The sequence below is a fragment of the Hemiscyllium ocellatum genome, chromosome 1, assembly GCF_020745735.1.
Source record: "Hemiscyllium ocellatum isolate sHemOce1 chromosome 1, sHemOce1.pat.X.cur, whole genome shotgun sequence".
NCBI lineage: Eukaryota > Metazoa > Chordata > Chondrichthyes > Orectolobiformes > Hemiscylliidae > Hemiscyllium > Hemiscyllium ocellatum.
This window is the reverse complement of record NC_083401.1, coordinates 100,169,841-100,190,723: the sequence shown is the minus strand read 5'-3', so window position 1 is coordinate 100,190,723 and position 20,883 is coordinate 100,169,841. Positions and strand designations below refer to the sequence as shown.

Genomic DNA, 20,883 nt, shown 5'->3' with positions numbered 1-20,883 from the left:
ACAATTTTTACCTGCCTGAATTCAGGATTGTTCTTGAAAAATAGGGATAACAAGCAGCGCTCCATTACAATTGCATCATTCCAATGCACATACAGTTGTACTGTGGAAGATGAAACTCTATACAGTATCCAATCTGGCAGCTCAAAGCCTGTGTCTGCATTCTTGTGTGGAGTGGAAATGCAAGCCAAGGCAACAGAAGCCCAAGTATTCCTTGTGAGGAATTTGGCGGCAGCATTTTTCTGCCTACAGGAGCGGTAAGTCAGTAATTATTCTGTTAATTTTTAAAGATTCTTTTTGGGTTATCTTGACAAGGCGCGCGCACACACACACACACAAACTTTGTGACCCACTGCTCCTCTCATTACCTATTCTGCTGGGATCAGATACCTTGGGTCCCTGGCACAATCTGTCCTTCCACCAGTTCTGACTTCATCAGCAATTCCATTTCCACTGCATTTGAGTGGAAATCAAATCACAAAATGCAAATGATACCCTGAAGCTAATATTTCCTTGAAGTGGCGAGGGAGGAAGGGGAGAGGTGCAGATGGTTTGCTCCTGCTTGCACCCAGTCATCTCCAAATTCCAGCACAAGTTGAAATTGAAGTTGTTTCTTGTCTTAAACACATCTGCAATGAAGATATCCTCTGAAAATTAAGAGCAGCTTGCAGTTCCTAATATTAATCCACTCAGTGTGTTTCATTAAAACATATAAAGGTATTGATAATTATGTACAAGGTTGTGATCATTAAAAGAAAGTGCATTCACCCCAGTGACCCTTAAATAATTCTAGAAGAAAATTGCTTAAAATACAATCGTGTCACTTTTGTGCATTTGTTTTTATACAAAAAAACACTCAAAACATTAACTTTACAGAAGAAAATCTATCAAACACAGCTTTGAGTTCATTTTTCTTTATTGTATCCCTCAAGGTTCTGCATTGTTAAAGTTGGTTCAGAAGATAAAATGGATTTCAGAGATGTTAATGTGGTTACTGAGGCACTTTGTCTGTGCATTGTATGATGCCATTGTTGGGTATGTCACACAATGTGCTCTGCGACCTCAGCACCAGTATCATCATGCAAATCCCCAAATCACATGCGTCATATTTAACATTAAAACCAAAATGGCAGCACAAAACAAATGTGGAAGAAATACAATAAAATAAACATTAAAGTTGTGTTTTGAAATTTTTTGAGAAACCTATTTCTTGTGTTTATTTAAACATTAATTATCTCTTGCAGTATATAAGAAACAATTCTTTTTACAAGTTAAAGTTTTTCACTGGAACCGATGTCAGTTGTGTACTAGACTGCGGAAATTAAAAATCACTAAGTACTACTGTTAATCATCAACACTTTCATATAACATGTGGTCTTACAATAAAAAAATGACAGGAGTGTAACCTAATTATTAAATTCAACCAATAAGTGCTAACATATGAACTCTTTGATTTTAAGTATCTGCAATGCAAAACCTTGCAAACAGTTGTATGGTACAAACCATTTGAACATATGAACCCAAGTTTTCACCATTACACCTCTGTGGAAGCAAATTTCAAGTTTACCAGCTGGGTAGCAACCAGGCAGAGTGATTGCTCACCCATTATGGATCATACCTAATTTGCATTCAATAATTTTCCATGGAGCAAATGTTTTGGAGTCTACAATGAATGAGTGGTCTGTTCCATCAGGTTAATTCCGCAGATATTCAAATTGAAAATGACCCACTCATCATTACAACCTACTCCACATCTCGTCGATACTAATGTCCCATATCTTGTTTCAATTCTCCTTTAATTGATTCCGCAATACAATTCATTTTCTAAATCAAGTTGTGGATCATGTGGACTTTGCAACTCTTCTGTGTGTGAATCATGACAAAATAAAGGCTTATTTCTATAAACATACCAAAGTACATAGATTAGCAATTACAGGTTGCATTTGGCATCATTACCCTTTAGAAATTCCACTTGCCTTAAAATGCATCAATGACTACTTTGCTGCACCATCACTCATCTCTTTAACAACAGTTTCTCTGTTTAAATATGTTGCCCAGTACACTAAATTGAACGTTCCAAATAAAACAGGGAACATTATCCTGGACATTCTGTCGATTTTGCTTACACTATTAAATGTTTTCTTGGCCTCCTGTGGCTTGGTCTCTGGTTTGGCTTCTTTTGGCTCTGCAGTTGCACTCTTTGCAATTGTTGGTAGTGCTGAGTCCTTGGTGATGTTAGGTGCATAATTGGCAACTGCCACAGCATAAGCATTATTCTTCTTCATGACAGAAGCCTTGTCTTTCTTCTGTGGAAGTAAATGAAAGTGATTCATTGATTTATTCCTTTTCCTGCAGAATCAGGGAATGAGACTGCACACGAGGCTGCTCTTTTACCCATTGTGTCAGCTTGGCTCTTTGAAATGAGTATCTAATTAGTCCCATTCTCTGCTTATGTTCATAGCCCTGCCAATCTTGCTTCCAAAGTTATTACTGCATCTGCCGTTCAGTCCAGGTTATAACAACTTGCTGTGTTAAAAATACGTTCCTCAAGATGCTTGTGGTTCTTTTCTCAATTATTTTGCTTAATAAAGTAAACTTTGTAAAGCAAAAGGAATGACAGAACAGCTGGAAAAATCAAAATTTTGACTTAAATCAAAATAGTAACAACAGCAAAATACATGAATAAAACCAAAAAATGTGTCCATCTCACGGAAGAGATGCTGTGGATGTGTTCATGAATGGATGCAGGCGCCATGCTTAAAAAGGCTCAGAACTGTCAGTGTGGAGTGGGAACAGATGTACAATATTCAGCCTTTCAGATCATTGATTTCAGCACATGCATCTGGCAAAGATTCCCTTCTAATCACCTGGAATGATGTTGAGTTTAAAGCATTAAAAGACGCCATTCCCAGCATGGAACTTGTATGATGTTGGCAAAGATGGCTCAGAATTGAGGTTACCAATGTTTTGGGTCTGCTTGCTCCTGACAAGTGTTATGTCCAGAGAACAAATCACGCCCCCCACAAAAAAAACATATTCACTTCCATACTTCATATTTGCATTCTTTCTTTTAGAAATAGCTAACCTTGCCAGACTCTGGCTGAGGCTGATCACATGGCTGTATTTCCGAAACCCTCTGTATTTTACAGACATTCCAGCTGAAATAGACACAAAGGATTTGGAAACAACTCGCCTGCTTTGACCTAACTCTGGAAAAAGGAAAACGTAAGAGCTATTTTGCTAAAATGCAAAGTAATACTTTCTCAAGATCGTTTGGGGTGGTGGTGGTGGTGGGGGCAATGGCCCAGTGATATCATTATTAGACTATTAATCCAAGTACCATAGTAATAATCTGGAACCAAGGTTTGAATTCCATCAAAGCAGATGGTGAAATTGGAATGCAGTAAAAATCTGGAGTATAATGATGACCTTGACTCCATTGTCAATTGTCCAAAAAATCCACCTGGTTCACTAATGTCCTTTAAGGAAGGAAACTTCCATCCTTACCTGGTCTGGCCTACATGTGACTCCAGACCCACAGCAATATGGCTGACTCATAACTGCCCTCTGGGCAATTAGGGATGGTTCATAAATACTGGCCTTGCCAGTGACACCCACATCCCATGAATGAATAAAAATAATCACCTGACAATGGAAACTCTAATTGGGGGTGGGGGGTGCTGGGGTAAAGCTTAGCTTAATGACTTTCCAATTGATCTAGCAAAGTGGGCCATCAGTACCTGAAGTGTTTGCCTTTGTCACATGACAAAAATCAGAGCTGATAATATAACATAAATGTGCTAACGCCTCAACTCTCTGTAACAGATAAGTTATATACAGTCAGTTCTGCTATAAAGCACGAGTTCTGCTGTTGTGCAATCCCATGTTATAAGAAAACCATGTAACAGCAGCACCATCTAAACTAATGGGGCTGGAATTGCGCTATTACCAATACATGCTTCAAAACTTCATGCTTTAGAAATAGTGTCCTCAATTTGTTAACAGTGTTACAGTGAATTTGCGCTAATGAAACACGCATTATAGCAGATGACTATTATCCCATGTAAACTGAGCATTCTGCTGGTGTGGGAAGGTCATTATTGCTATTTATTTTTGAGTTTCATCGATCTCTCATCAAAGTTATACCACAAAATCAGGAGAATCCCAAGGAGAGGTCACATGTATCCACATTCAAAACAGAAATAAGTTTCATGCAAAACATTAACTGAGATTTTAGAATAAATATTATTTCATGACTCATTCATCGTAAACATTGCTTCAGGGGCCCTCTCTGACACTATTTTAGTATTACAGCCAATTCCTGAAAAAGATGCTCTACATCTCAGTAGAAAAGTGTTTTCTGACCACACATATTTATTAGAGATCATGTCATCACATTATTACAGCTGTTTGTATTTCAATTGTGTCAGTATTAGAAGCATCACTGCCTAATGAAAGAGAGCAGCCCTCTGGTCCGATTTACTATTGGCAAATTTACCTTGATTAGAACCACAACTATTCATTGTGTCGTGTTGGCTCTTTGAAATGGGTATCCAATTAGTCCCATTCTCTTCTTTTGCTCATAGCCCTGCCAATTTTTTTTCCAAAGTTATTACTGTGTCTGCCTTTCACCAGCCTTTTAGTCCAGGTTATAACAACTCACTGCATTAACAGTACAAGTTCCACAGCTGGCTCTGCATTGTTACCTGAGCAGGAACATGTAGCTTCTGCAAATTTATTTGAACAGCAACAAATTTAAATGTTAACCAACAGCTGACGGAAGAGCCAATACTTTCCTAAAATTAAAATCATTCAAACTACGTGCAAAATATTTGACTATGGTTTCACTAGTCAGACGAAGAGTATTTGGATACAGAATAAAACACCAATATGACACACAAAAAATGAGAAAGCACCAAAGAAGATTTGCACCTTTGCTTACATGGAAAAGCTGCTTTATGATTCCCTTTATTGTTTTTTTTATTAAAAAGAAGTGGCATTGGTTTTATTTGGCACTTCTAATGTTTTCCTAAAATTTTATTTTGAGTATGTACTCTGTAAATACACCCTCATAAATGTATCTACCAAATCTTACATGAAAGCTAAGTTTATTCTTTCGAAGGTGATGAGGATACAATTTAGAAGAGCGAAAGTCTTGTTGCCCTCTAGGAGTTTGTGATTGAATGCAGCAATTTGATTCAGGCAGTTGGGATCATCACTCCATGAATGCAGTCATAATAAATTACAACCCACAGAATCTTATGGACCTATTGGTATTTAAAATCAATTAAGTGAGCTCAAAATTAGGAATGGGTGGTAGCACAAAAAGAGACAGTGAATGAGAAGTATGTTTCATTCTCCAAACAACTGCAAAGACAATCGAATGAGGTATAAAACTGGTGGACAATTGCTCCTGTCCATTTTATATTAATGCTGAAGACCTACATTAACCTCAAATGTTCCAACAGCACACACTGAACTACTGACTTGCCCAGACTCAATTTACTCCTGAAAATAAAGGAGTAAATACAAAATACAAATACAAAAGCCAGAGCAGGAGTCCTCAGATCTTTATCAAGCTATGTTCTTACATATGAATATGAACAATTCATGTACTCAGTTAAGACAACTCATAACTTAGTCTCAACATGCTAACTGGGTTCAGGATATGTCATCTGGGCTGCAGAGGAACTTGGAGTGGGAGGGGATAAGTCCAGTTGTCGTGGTCCATGTAGGTACCAGTGATATAGGAAGAAAGAGGAAAGAGATCCTGCTGAGGGAATATGAGCAGTTAGGGACTAAAAGGATAATAAACTGCAAATTACTGTCTAAGCCTCGACCTAAATGTCACAGGGTCAACAAGATTAAAGAGGTAAACACATGGATCAAAGATTGGTGTGGGAGAAATTGGTTTGAATTTACGGAAGATTGGCATCAGTATTGGGGAAGGAGGGAGCTGTTCCGATGGGATGGCCTCCACCTGAATCATGCTGGGATCAGAATCCTGGTGAATGGCAAGGGGGACCTGACCAGATGTATCCCAGAACTTTGTGGGAAGCTAGGAAAGTGATTGCTGGGTCATTTGCTAAGGTATTTACATCATCAATAGCCACAGGTTAGGTGCCAGAACACTAGAGAATGGCTAACGTGGTGTCATTATTTGAAAAAAGAGGTAAGGAAAAACCAGCAAGCCTGACATTGGCAGTGGGCAAGTTGTTGGAAGGTATCCTGAGAGACAGGATTTACATATATTTGGAAAAACAAGGACTGATTAGGGTTAAACAACATGCCTTTGTGCTTGAGAAATTGTGTCTCACTAACTTGATTGTATTTTCTGAAGAAGTGATGAAGAAGATTGATGAGGGCAAGCAGTGGCTGTGATCTATATGTTTTTCAGTAAGGCAATCGGCAAGGGTCCTCATGGTAGACTGGTTGGCAAGGTTAGATCAAATGTTATCCAGGGAGAACTGGCCATTTGGATACAAAATTGACTTGAAGGTATGAGACAAAAGGTGATGGTGGAGAGTTGCTTTTCAGACTGGAGACCTGTGACCAGCGGTGTACCACAAGGATCGGTGCTGGGTCCACTGCTTTTTTTCATTTATATAAATGAATTGGATTTGAATATAGGAGGAATGGTTAGTAAGTTTCCAGCTGACAAAATTGGTGGTTTACTGGACGGTGAAGAAGATTATCTCAGTCTACAACAGGATCTTGATCAGATTGGCCGAAGCAGTTTAATTTGGATAAATGTTAGGTGTTGCATTTTGGAAAGGCAAATCAGGGCAGGACTTACACACTTAATGGAACGGTTCTGGGGAGTGTTGATGAACAAAGAGGCCTTGTGGTGCAGGTTCACAGTTCCTTGAAAGCGCAGTCACAGGTAGACAGGGTAGTGAAGAAGGTGCTTGGTACACTTCCCTTTATTGGAGGAGAAAGTGAGGTCTGCAGATGCTGGAGATCAGAACTGAAAATGTGTTGCTGGAAAAGCGCAGCAGGTCAGGCAGCATCCAAGGAGCAGGAGATTCGCGTTTCGGGCGTAAGCCCTTCTTCAGGACACTTCCCTTTATTGGTCAGTACATAGTTGGGAGGTCATGTTGCACCTGTACAGGACATTAGTGAGGCCACTTTTGGAATGCTGCTTCAGTTGTGGTCTCCCTGCTATTGGAAATATGTTGGTAAACTTAAAAGAGTTCAGAAAAGACTTAATGATGTTTTGCCGGGGTTGGAGGATTTGAGATATAGGGAGAGACTGAATAGGCTGAGGTTATTTTCTTTGGAGCGTCAGAGGTTGAGGGGTGAGGTTTATAACATTATGAGGGGCATCAATAAGGTGAATTGCCAAGTCTTTTTTCCCAGATTAGGGGAATCTAAAACTAGAGGACAGAGGTTTAAGGTGAGACGTAAAAGATTTAAAGGGGACTGAAAGGACAGCTTTTTCACATAGAGTGGTGCGTGTATGGGATGGCTGCCAGAGGAAGCAGTGGAGACTGGTATAATTACAAAGGCATCTGAATGGGTATATGAATAGGAATGGTTTAGAGGGATATGGGCTAAATGCTGGCAAATGGATGTGGGGAAGATAATAAATCAGGAAATGGAAAAGATATGTGAGAAAGACACTATTACAATCATCATGAGGGATTTTTAATATACAGGTGAACTGGGGAAAATCAGGTTGGTAGCGGATCTCAAGAAAAGCCATTATGGAATGTCTACGAGATGGTTATTTGGAGTAGCCTGTGGTACAGCCAACGAGGTTACAGGCAATTCTGGCTTTGGTGATGTGTAATGAGACAGACTTGACTAGGGAGTGTAAGGTGAATGAACCGATAGAAGGCAGTGACCATACATAATAGGATAGAATTCATCTTGCAGCCTGAGAGGTAGAAGCTGGCATGAGAGGTAAACATATTACATGTGAGTCAAGGTAACAACAAAGACAGGAGGGAGGAGCTGGCCAGAGTTGACTGGAAGGGAAGCCTGACAGGGAAGATGGTGAAGCAGCAATGACAGGAGTTTCTGGGAGTAATTCAGGAGGCACAGCAGAAATTCATCCCAGGGAAGACAAAACATTCTCAGGGGAGGATAAAGCAACCATGGCTGACAAGGGAAATCAGGGACAGCATAAAACCAAAAGGAAAAGTATGCAATGTGGTGAAGGTTAGTGGGTAGCTAAAGGATTGGGAAGTTTTTTAAAAAGAGCAGAGGGTAACTGAAAAAGCAGTAAGTAGAGAGAATATGAAATATAAGGGTAAGGAAGCGAGCAACAAAACACATTTGCATAAGTTTTTTCATATATCTACAAATAGTAAGAGAGAAGCCAGAGTGGACATTGGACTGCTGGAAAATAAGGCTGGAGAAATAGCAATGGGGAACAAAAGAATGGCTGAGGAATGGGATAGGTACTTTGTATCAGGAAGATAGACACCAGCAGATCTTTAAGAGAGGCAGGGGCTGTCATTAAGGAGAAGTTGCTGAGAAACCTGAAGGGTCTGACAGTGAATAAATCACCTGGATCTGATGGACTACTCCCCAGGGTTCTGAAGGAGACAGCTGAGGAGATTACAGAAGCATTGGTGGTGATCCTTCATAAATCACTGGAGATAGGGAGGGTCCTGGTGGACTGGAAAATAGATGTTGTAACATCCCTGTTTAAGAAGGGAGGGAGGCAGAAGCGCAAGAAATTATAGGCCGGTTAGCCTGCTATCGGCCATTGGTAAGAATTTAGAGTTCATTATTAAGAATAAGATTGCAAACTACTTGGAGGTGAATGGCAAAATAGAGTTGGGTCAGCAAGGCTTCTTCAAGGGGAGGCCACGCCTGACAAATCTGTTAGGATTTTTTGAGGAGGCAACAAGCAAGTTAAACAAGGGAAAACTGTGGACATGACCTATTTGGATTTAGAGAAGACTTTTGAAAAGATGCCGCACAGAGGGCTGCTAAATAGGTTAGGAGTCTATTGACTTAGGGGAAAGGTACTGGCATAGAGGATTGCCTGACTGGCAGAAGGCAGGGGATGGGGGTAAAGGTATCTTTGTCATGATGGCAGGTGGTCACGAGTGGAGCTCCGCGGGAGTCTGTGTTGGAATCACAACTATTCATGCTATACATTAACCATCTGAACGAAGGAACTGAGGGTATTGTTGCTAAGTTTGTATGTGACACAAAGGTAGGTGGAGGGACAGGTAGTGTTGAGGAAGCAGAGAGGCTGCAGAAGGACTTGGACAGGCTAGGACAGTGAGTAAAGAAGTAGCAGATGGAATACAATATGCGAAAGTGTGAGGTTTTGCATTTTGTTCAGAAGAATAGAGGCACAGAATATTTTCTAAACATAGAAAAGCTTCGGAAATCTGAAACACAAAGGATCTTGGGAGTCCTTGTTTGTGATTCTCTTAAGGTTAACATATAGGTTCAGTTGGCAGTTAAGTAATGTTAGTATTTGTTTCAAGAGGGCTAGAATGCAAGAGTAGAGATACACTGCTGAGGCTGTATAAGGCTCTGGTCAGATTGTATTTGGAATATTGTGAGCAGTTTTGGGCCCTGTATCCAAGGAAGGATGCACAAGCATTGTAGAGGGCCCAGGGGAGGCTTACAAGAATGATCCTGTGACTGAAGGGCTTGTCATATGAGAAGCAGTTGAGACCACTGGGTTTGTACTCGGAGTTGAAAAGGATGAGGGAGGGATCTCATTGGATAAAGTGGAAGTGGGGAATATGTTTTCACTAGTAGGAGAGATTAGGACTGTGAGGAAAGTCTCAGAGCAATGGAACAATCCTTTGGAATGGAGATGAAGAGCAATTTCTTCAGCCAGAGAGTGGTGACTCTGTGGAATTCATTGCCAGGTCATTGAGTGTATACAAGACAGAGATTGATAGATTCTTGATTAATAAAAGGATCAATGGTTATGGGGAGAAGGTAAAAGTTGAGAATCATATCAGCTTTGATCAAATGTCAGACCAGACCAGATGGACTAAATGGCCTATATATGTTCCTGTATCTTATGGTCTCAATTGATATCACCCACAGTTTCACATATCAATGCGAAGCAATCACTGGGAGGTTTCTCAGTGGATAACCTCAGCAAACTCAGCACATTAAATCTGGTATCCTCATTTACTGTATTGCTTTTCACTAAATTGTATGGTGAATTTATCTTTTAAACCATAGATAATGAATGTGCTATGTTGTCATGGTTTGCACATTAAGATTTGATTAAATGCAGCTGAAAGAATTGCTTACCTTATCATTCACAACACTTTTGCCATCCCAAGCCCAGCCTCGTTTTGTAAAATAATTTACTGTGGCAAATTCTATTAATGCAGAGAACACAAAGGCATAGCAGACAGCAATAAACCAGTCCATGGCGGTTGCATATGCAACTTTTGGAAGCGAGTTTCGAGCACTGATGCTCAGAGTTGTCATTGTAAGCACTGTTGTAACTCCTGCAGGAAGATCAAAAATAGTAACAGACAATTTTACAACAAAAATAATCTGTTCAGTACAAAATATCCCATGCAAAGGTCTCATATATTTATTTTTTGGACCAAGCAGAAAACAATGCTTAATGATTGCTCAAAACAAAACGGACATGGTTGTTTTGTTTGTGACAAAGTAGAAGTATTCTTCTCCAGCTCTTTGCTATCAAACAAGTTTTGCTGCAATGCACATTTCAGAGGACACGTTCCCAACATTATTAAATATGTGGTCTCTTTTGACAAAAACCTGGAGGTTGCATTCACAAGTTGCCTGAGGTGTAGCTCCTGCCATTTTAATCAACTTGAATTTGCTGTGACCTTTACAATGTTAAATCCATTTTTATGTTCATGTGCAATACTAGTCGCGTATTAAAACAATAATATTATTCTCTCTCATAAAAAGACTTTATATGCCCTGATCGGTTCCTAAGCATGTTAATATTTTTCTTTAGCATTAACTTGCTCCTATTCTATTTTTGAACAGAATACTTGTTTTTTTTTCCCCTTTTCCCTGCACTTGGCTTGACTACTTATTGAAATTCCAACAGACAAATGGAATTGCATAAAAGAACATATTAATATGATATAATTAATATTTATTCAAGGTGGAGAGAGGTTGATACAGCAATTGACTCAAAAATAACCCAAATGTTACTCTGATGGTGGTTTCCAAATCAGGGTGGGGTGAGGCAGGATAACATTATGATGCAGGATAGAATGAGGGAGGACCTAGCTAAAGTAGACTGGAAACAAAGATTTTATGGTGGGATAGTTGATGAGCAGTGGAGGACTTTCAAAGAAATTATTCAAAGTGCTCAGCAAAAGTATATTCCAGTGAAAAGGAAAGACTGTAAGAAATGGGGTAATTTGCCCTGGTTTCTAAGGAAATAAGGAAGGCTATCAAATTGAAAGAGAAGGCATATAAAGTGGCCAAAAACAGCATGAAACTAGAAGGCTGGGAAAACTTTAAAGGTCAACAGAAAGTCACAAAGAGAGCTAGAAAGAAAAGATCAAACCTAAGAAAACAAAAACTACCACAGAATATAAAGACAAATTGCAAAAGTTTCTATAAATGTATAAAATGAAAAAGAGGGCTAAAGTAAACATTGGTCCTTTAGAAGATGTGAAGAGGCAGTTATTTATGAGAGATAATGAAATGGCTGAGGCATTGAACAGGTACTTTGTATCGGTCTTCACAGTGGAGGATACTAGTAACATGCCAGTAACCGACAAAGAGACTAAGGTAGGTGACGACCTGGAAACAATCATTATTACGGAAATAGCAGGTGGACTGATGGTAATTTGCCAAAATTTGCTGGACTCTGGGACAGCCCAGCAGATTGGAAAACAGCAAATGTGACACCACTGTTTAAAAAGGGAGGTGGACAAAAGATGGGCAATTATAGACTGGTGAGCTCAACCTCTGTAGTGAGGAAGATGCTTGAGTCTATTATCGATGAAGAAATAGCAGGGCATCTTGAAAGAAATTGTCCCATTGGGCAGACATAGCATGGGTTAATGAAGGGCAGGTCGTGCTTCACAAATCTTCTGGAATTATATGAAGACATTTCAACAAGGTGGTCGCTGGGGATCCAGTGGCTATGGTGCACGTAGATTACCAAAAGGTCTTCAACAAGGTGCCGCACAACATGCCACTGCATGGCATTTAGGGTAAAGTATTACCATGGACAGAGGACTAGTTGACTGACAGGAAACAAAGAGTGGGGATAAATGAGTGCTATTCTGGCTGGCAATCAGTGACTAGTGATGTGCCTCAGGGATCGTTGTTGGGACCGCATGATTTATACTTTATATAGATGATTTGGAGTTGGGATCCACATGTAGTGGGTCAAAGTTTGCTGACAACACTAAGATGAGTGACAAAGCAAAGTGTGCAAAGGACTGGGAAACTTTGCAGAGGAATATAGATAAATTGAGTGAGTGGGCAAAGGTCTGGCAGATGGAATACAATGTTAGTAAATGTGAAGTCATACATTTTGGTGGGAGTAACATTAAAAAGATTACTTGAAGGGTAAAAAGTTGCAGCATGCTGCAATGCAGAGGGACCTGAGTGCATGAATCACAGAAAGTTGGTCTGCAAGTATAACAAGTGATTAGGAAGGCAAATGGAATTTTGTCCTTCATTGCTAAAGGGGTTGAGTTTAAATAGGGAGGTTATGCTGCAGCTGTATAGGGTGCTGATGAGGCCACACCCAGAGTACTATGTACAGTTTTGGTCTCCTTACTTGAGAATGTACTGGTACAGGAGGGAGTGCAGAGGAAGGCTGAAAATGTGTTGCTGGTTAAAACGCAGCAGGTCAGGCAGCATCCAAGGAGCAGGAAATTCGACGTTTCGGGCATAAGCCCTTCCTGATGAAGGGCTTATGCCCGAAACGTCGAATTTCCTGCTCCTTGGATGCTGCCTGACCTGCTGCGCTTTAACTAGCAACACATTTTCAGCCTCTGATCTCCAGCATCTGCAGACCTCACTTTTTCCTCGGAGTGCAGAGAAAGTTAACTAGGTTCATTCCGGAGTTGAAGGGGTTGGCTTATGAGGAGAGACTGAGTAGACTGGGATTATATTCATTGGAATTCAGAAGAATGAGGGGGCATCTTACAGAAACATCAAAATTATGAAGGGAATGGATAAGATAGAAGAAGAAAGGATGTTTCCACTGGCAGGTGAAATTACGACAAACGGGCTTTGCTTCAAAATTAGGGGGAGCAGATTTAGGATCGAATTGAGGAGATATTTCTTTACCCAGAGGGTTGTTAATCTATGGAATTCCCTGCCCAGGAGAAGATGGGGGAGTGCTAAGTGAATATTTTTCATCAGTATTCACACCAGAAAAATACAACGTTGTCAAGGAGAATACCGGCTACTAGACGAGATAGGGTTGAGGTTCACAAAGAGGAGGTGTTAGCTATTCTGGAAAGTGAGAAAATAGATAACTCCCCTGCACTGGATGGGACTTATCCTAGGATTCTCTGGGAAGCCAGGGAGGACATTGTTGTGCCTATGGCTTTGATCTTTGTGTCGTCATTGTCTCCAGGAAGAATGCCAGAAGACTGGAGGATGGCACCCAGAGTGATCGGGTTGTTAAGAAGGCATAAGGTGTATGAGCTTTTACTGGTAGAGGGATTGAGTTTCGGAGCCATGGTCATGCTGCAGTTGTACAAAACTCTGGTGAAGCCGCACTTGGGAGTATTGCATACAGTTCTGGTCACCGCATTAGATCAAGGATTTGGAAGCTTTGGAAAGGGCATAGAAGAGATTTACTAAGATGGGAAGATCTTATGAGTAAAGGCTGAGGGACATGAGGCTGTTTTCATTGGCGAGAAGGAGTTTGAGAGGTGACTTAATTGACACATCTAAGATAATCAGAGGATTAGATAGAGTGGACAGTGAGAGCCTTTTTCCTTGGTTGGTGACGGCTAGTACAGGGGGCGTATCTTTAAATTGAGGGGAGATAGATATAAGACAGATGTCAGAGATAGTTTCTTCACTCAGACTGTAGTAGGGGCATGGCTGCAAGAGTCATAGACTGGCCAACTTTAAGGTCATCTAAATGGTCCCAGGATAGTCATATGGACGAGAATGGAATAATGTAGGTTAGATAGGCTTCAGATTGGTTTCACAGGTCGGTGCAACATCAAGGGCCGAAGGGCCTATAATGCACTGTCATGTTCTATGTTCTATGAATTAAGGGATACAGTGAGGGCACGGGTAAGTGGATCTGAGCCCACGAAAAGATCAGCCATGATCTTATTGAGTTGTGGAGCAGGAACGAATGGCCGGGTGGCCTACTCCTGCTCCTAGTCCTTATGTTCTTATTACTTGGGCAAAATCAGCAAAATAAATCAATGGGCCAAGTTTTGTTGCTTATCGAGATGCAAGTTGACTCACAAAATGCATAAGAACAGGAGTAGGCAATTCAGCCCCTCAAGATGGTTCCACCACTGTATTTATGTGGCTAGTCCAGATGAATTACTGGTTAATATCAACCCCAGAATGTTGGCAGTGGGGGATTAAGTGATGGCAATGCTATTGAATGTCAAGGGCTGCTGCTCTCCCATTACCACCACACTGAGTGCATTCTTAACATGTCCAAACTTCTACTCCTATTTCATAACTCTTCTTCTCTCTTGCAGGCACCATAGCATCTGCACAGTTGTTGCCTTAAGACATTAAACCCTTAGGATATCAGCTCATAGATTCTCTAGAGGAGGCACCAGCTCCCATGAACCATCCAGAGGGGATGAGGGACCTACATGCTACTCTAGGTAGCCCATACTCACAAGGAGACAGAGTGTACTTGTTGAAGGAAGAACCACATACAAGGTACCTAGAATTCCCCTCTCATGACAATCCAGAGGTGTCCCTTCACCTCTATTCAGCTTTCCATCCCTGCGGGAGCTCAACCTGAGGGTGAAACCACATCTAGGCAGGACACTCTCAACATGACTGGACTCACAAAGCCCTTCCAGGGCTGTCCATCTAAAATAACCAAGGCCAGCAGCTAGGTGCCTCCAACTCAGCTGTGGACCCTGAGACTGCATTAAGATGTTGTGAGAGGGAAAGGTGAAAGATGTTGTTCAGACTGCACATGGATGAAATGGCATTGTAAGCACACTGTCACACATAAATGTATGTTCACTTTACATCTTCAGTTGTGTCAGCAATCATCAGTTTCACTGTGTCTACAACAGTAAATGTAGAACGTTTAGCCATCCTTAGTGCACATCATGTTACTCCCTGTCTGAATTTAGCTATCCTTTCCATAGCACCTATCCTAGTGTGAAACGTTGTTATGATTGAAAGGGAAGCATCAGATGTTGTGAAGGCTTCCATTAGTTTGCAACCTGAACTTTTATTATCATTCATTAACTATTTTAATATTGTTTTTCATATTGTTATTCAAGCTATACGTACAGTTGGCATTACACGGAGGATGCCGCCCTTTGCAATATCAAAATAGTCAAAGATACAACTCAATTCCACGACATGGGGCTAACAAACAGGTCCTGCCTGTTATTGCTTTGACTGATACTACTGCGCTGTAAGATGTTAAAGGTTTAGTACCTTCTGAAAAACATCATTTGCTTACTCTAGACAATGCTGCAGCTCTTATGAATCCTCTCCAGCCATCAAGTAATCTCTTTATTTATAGGACAAAGAATCCAAGGTTTAAGCAATGTCTTCTCTTTGTACAGTCCTGTAACCAACCCTAGTGATGGAAACGTGATACGTTGGAGCCATCTCTTGGCCCTTGTTGGTCCCGATGGAAGAACATATCGCGTTTCAGATACACTGGTCATCATGACATGGTGATCTGACCACTGCCTTTAAATAAAGTATATTGGCAATCTCTCTCTCTCCTGCCTGTATGGAATTCCAATGGAGACAAGGAACTGTGCCTCTCCTGGATCTTTACTACATCACGAGGGCATGTCGACTGGAAATTCTGCACATTGCTACAGACCATAGACCTACTCAAGCTTTCTGGCACATTTTCAATAGGAGATTATCTTTGTGGGTTGCATATGTGGCAGCAATTATGAGAATATATCTGCTATCCTCCAACCCCCACATTACCCAAGAAATGCAACAAGGCATACGGAATAATGGTGTGGAAATCTCACAGTCTAAGATGAGAAATGAGCATCTCTTGCAACTTGTGCAGCTTTAGAACTGTAGAAGCTGCTTGCAATTTTTGCTACGAAGGTGAATCTTTACAGCTTGCCTTACCTTACTTGTATTTCACACCATTATTGGGTGCAATTTCTAACACTGAATGACATGGTCAAGATGGCTATAGTGAGGCAGATGGTCAATGCCTGAGGTCCATACAGACAAATATGTGACAACAGATGTCTTTAAGGTGCTCTGTGTCAGGGGCTGGTTTAATACCATTGCCCCTTGAAACATTACACATCACACACAAGTAGGTCCTGCTCCCTCAGAGAAATCAAAACACTTACTCAGCCCACTCCAGGTGTGGTGGCAGCATTTTCTATTTCAGTTGCGTGTTTGCAATTCAGTTGAGGGTGGAAGGCAACACAGGTCGTGCTTCATGGAGTGAGTCACTGGCTCAGCTTATCAATCTAGGTGGCTCCACAAACCTTCATGTTCCTTTTTGCCTTGCTTTCCCTGTCAACTCCAACAGTTCTGATCTTCCAAATGTTCCCATTCAACCCTTACCTGCTCATCTCTCCTCTTTAATCCCTGACCCTGACATACAGCTTAATTATGCACTTTTTTTCCCATTGAAGCCAGAGTGGTGATGACTATTTATGACATTCCCTCCTGCAATACCCATTGCTCTTCCTCGTTCTATCGTCGCCCCCCCCCACCTTCCACAACGAGTTGACTCCCCTTCCACAATTATTGTCCTTCTGCATCACAGTGTTGCGCCTCCAATTTTTGAAATTGACTTAAACAAAAACAGAAATTGCTGGTAAAACTCAGCTGGTCTGGCAGCATCTGTGCACAGAAATCAGAGTTAACATTTCAGGTCGAGTGACCCTTCCTCAGAATGTTGTTTCGGATTTACTGCATCCACAGTTCTTTTGGTTTTTATTCTGAAATTGACTACCCAAGTGACCCCATCATAGCACTGATCTCTGATAACCCCCCTTGACTTTCAGTGACCAGATTCCCTGACTGGCCATGGTTACCCTGCTCACTAGCCCTGAATGATGAGTGACCACACACTTGCATGATCCCTACTGCAATTTGCTGTCTGGTTGCACTGGACTTGAAGGACAGGCCATGGCATGCTCCCAAACTGTAGTGATATAAATCCCTTATACTGATTGGCCCAAATACCAATTGACATTATCCAAGCCTGTGGACTGATACCAAAAGATACCCTTGACTTGCTGTGCATTGTATAAGTGTTGGCATATGTACTACAGTTCCTTTGGCGAAAGTGTCATAAACATGAGAAATGTAACAAGATGTGTTGACAAACAGGATCCATGCATCCTGAAATGGACCATTGGTAGAGGTTGAACCTTCACCCCCAATTATCCTGAGTGTTGTATGAGAACAGTGGGATCATCCAAATAAACAAGATTCAGTCTTTTGACAGGCAGGCAATATCTTTAAAAATTCCAGAGGCATCAAACCACTCAAACCACCTCTAGTTTTAGTCATCATGGCTTATAAACTCTGCGGCATATATTCTATTATAATGGCCATGCATGGTGCAACACTCTCAATTGAATAAAATAGTAATTTACATGAAGATGTAACTACACAGCTCAATAGCCACGATGGCCCTTTGAAAGAATTAACAAATTAGTCACTTTCCAGCTCTTTCTCTTTCGACATGCAACATTTTACATTGAGTATGTGTTCAATTCCCTTTTCAATTTTACTACTGAATCTGCTTTCACTACCCTTTCAGGCAATGCATAAAAAGAAATCTTTTCATTTTCCCTTTGGTGCTTTTACCAATTAGAATCTGTGTCCTTTGATCACCATCCCCTCTTGCCAACAGGGACAGACCAGTTTATTTAAGAAGTTGCAAATGGAAGTGAACACTGATTCGGTGAACAGCCATATTTCTGACCTTATAATGTAGGGGAGTTCATTGATAAACATTGGCAGACTATGACAGAAATGTCATTGAGTTAACTGTAAATATATTCAGCAATTTCTAGAGAGACAGCAAAGAGATAATAGGACAGATAATCAACAGCTTGACCAAAGAGGTAGTTTTATGGTTGCATTAAAAGAGGAAAGAGATGATGTAGAAGCTTACGGAAGGAATCTGGATCTGGGAGCTAAAGCAGCTGAAAACACAGCTACCAATGGTGAAGTGATTAAAATGGAGGATGCTCAATAGGCTAAGACTTGATATCTCAGAAGGTTGAAGGCTGGAAGAGATCACATAGTTAGGGAGAATTGAAGCCACAGAAATCAATTAATATAAATCAGTGAGCACAAAGTGAATGGAACCTGATGTATGTTGTGACAAAAGAGTAGATTTCTGGAAGCAGGCAGTCTGAATGATGCTGCGGTTGGATGGTCTAAAGCTTATCCTGAAATTAAACACAATACCACAGTAACGAGCAGACTGGCCCAGTCTCAGACAATTGCCAGACAGGGGGCTGGAGGACAGGCATTTGGAGTTTTAGTTCTTTGTTTTATTTTTCTTCATTTTGTGGGATGTGGCCATCGCTGGCTGGCCAGCATTTATTGCCCATCCCTACTTGCTCTTGAGGAGGCAGTGGTGAGCTGCCTTCTTGAACCACTGCCGTTGACCCACAATGCCATTACAAAGGGAATTCCAAGAATTTAACTGAGCAATAGCGAAAGAATAGTGATAGATTTCCATGTCAGGATGGTGAGTGGTTTGGAGGGGAGCTTGAAGGTGACGGTGTTCCCAAGTATCTGCTGCTCTTGTCTTTGTGGGTTGGAAGATACTGTCTGAGAATCTTTGGTGAATTTCTGCAGCGCATCTTGTAGATAGTACGCATTGTTGCTACTGAGGTGGTGGAGGGAGTGAATGCTTTGCGCTCAGTATAAGCAATGAAATATGATTAATTTTCTTTGTAAAGTAGCAAGACTGTAGGCCTCGATATTCATAGTCATCTGAGATAACATCCATAACATTAAACCTCGTATAGCCCTGAGAATTAGACGGAATGTATGAAACAGCAATTGCTGCAATAGGAACAAGAGAGAACATTCATGATACTGTCTTGTCATTTTTTTATTCATTCATGGGATGAAAGTATTGCTGGCTAGGTCAGCATTTATTGCTCGCCCCTAATCGTCCAGAAGGAAATTAAGAGTCAGCAACATTGCCATGGATCTGGAGTTTCATCTAGGCTTCACCAGGTAAGGATAAGAGTTTCCTTTGCTAAAGGGCATTAGTGAGCCAGATGGGATTTTTTTTTTCCCTGACAATTGACAATGGATTCATGGTTTCCTTAGACTCTTCATTCCAGATTTTTGTTGAATTCAAATTCCATCACCTGTCATGGCAGCATTCAAACACATGCCCCAGTATGTTGCCAGGGTTTCTGGATTAACAGGCCATTGCCTCCCCTCATTATGATGTCAGAGCTGTACCATTAATTTAAAAATCAAGATTATATCCAGCTGTAATATCAGATTTACCTTTGTAACAAAGAAGCAGAGCCACTTGTGTGCTGTCATTGGATCCTTCCTATCTCATAACCAATCCCTCCATTTGAGGAAATCCAACAACCTTCGCAAAGATCATTACACTTGCCACATGCTTAGCAACTTCCATACAGGAGGCAATGTATTCCTTGCAGCAAGCCATGCGTTCCCCTACTTTATTGCAACTTTCAGGTTTTGCAATTGGAGAGGTGATTACTGAGAAGGAGAAGACTCCAGAGACAAGATCATTGATGAAGCAACTGAAGATGATTGGGTCCAGGAGACAATCCTGAGAAATTCTTGGAGTGGTGTCCTGGAGCTGAGATGACTCACTTCCAACAACTACAAACATCCTCTCATGTGCAATTATGACTCCAACCAGTAAGAGTTTCCTTTGCTTCCCATTCTCTTAGGTTTTGCTTGAGCGCCTTGATGTCAAGAACACTCTTGCCTATGAAATTCAGCTCTTCTGTCCTTGTTTAGACCAATTCTGTAATGAGGTCAGGTCACGTGTGATGCTGGCAGAAACCAAACTGAGAATCGGTTAAGTAGCTGTATACGTGCCACTTGACAACACTGTCAACAATATCTTCCAGTAGTTTTCTGCTGATTGAAAGTAGACTGATAGGGCAGTAATTGGGTTGGCCTCTGTGTTGAAGATGGGATATATCTGGGCAATCATTCACCTTGCTATGCAGATGCCAGTGCCGTGACTCTACTGGAATAACTTGGCAAAAACCAAAAGAACTGTGGATGCTGTAAATCAGAAACAAAAACAGAAATTGCTGGAAAAGCTCAGCAGGTCTGGCAGCATCCGAGTTCTGTGCAGCAGTTCTTAGGAAGGCTTACTCAACCCGAAATGCTAACTCTGATTTCTCTCCTGCTGAGTTAAAAACAAGGACTGCGGATGCTGGAAACCAGAGTCGAGATTAGAGTGGTGCTGGAAAAGCACAGCAGGTCAAGCAGCATCTGAGGAGCGGGAAAATCGATGTTTCGGGCAAAAGCCCTTAATCTCCTGCTGTGCTTTTCCAGCAATTTCATTTTTTTCTTTCTGCAATAACTTCCATTGGTTCTCCATACTTTCGTGGGGTGTTGTTGGGACCTGCAGCCTTAGTTGCTACTGGTGCCTGCAGCATTTTAAAGAAAATGCATGTGTGATGAATGAATTGGTTAGAGACTGGTATCTGTGACGCTGGGGTCTTCAAAAATAAGCTAAATGTGGATCATCCACTCTGCATCTTGGCTGAAGATGAATGCAATTGGGTGGCA

At 41.1% G+C, this 20,883-nt stretch overlaps 1 protein-coding gene across 1 annotated transcript in view; it reads right to left on the bottom strand.

Moving 5' to 3' along the window:
- Positions 1-910: 910 nt before the first annotated feature.
- Positions 911-20,883, bottom strand: part of LOC132819485 (gamma-aminobutyric acid receptor subunit alpha-2-like) — a 247,772-nt gene continuing 227,799 nt past the window's right edge. Inside the window, exons 9-10 of the mRNA XM_060831021.1 lie at positions 10,240-10,442; positions 911-2,303 (exon numbers count right to left, since the gene is read on the bottom strand). Coding sequence (XP_060687004.1) covers positions 1,992-2,303; positions 10,240-10,442 — 515 coding nt within the window. The 3' untranslated portion in view covers positions 911-1,991. The remainder of the gene's footprint in view (positions 2,304-10,239; positions 10,443-20,883) is intronic.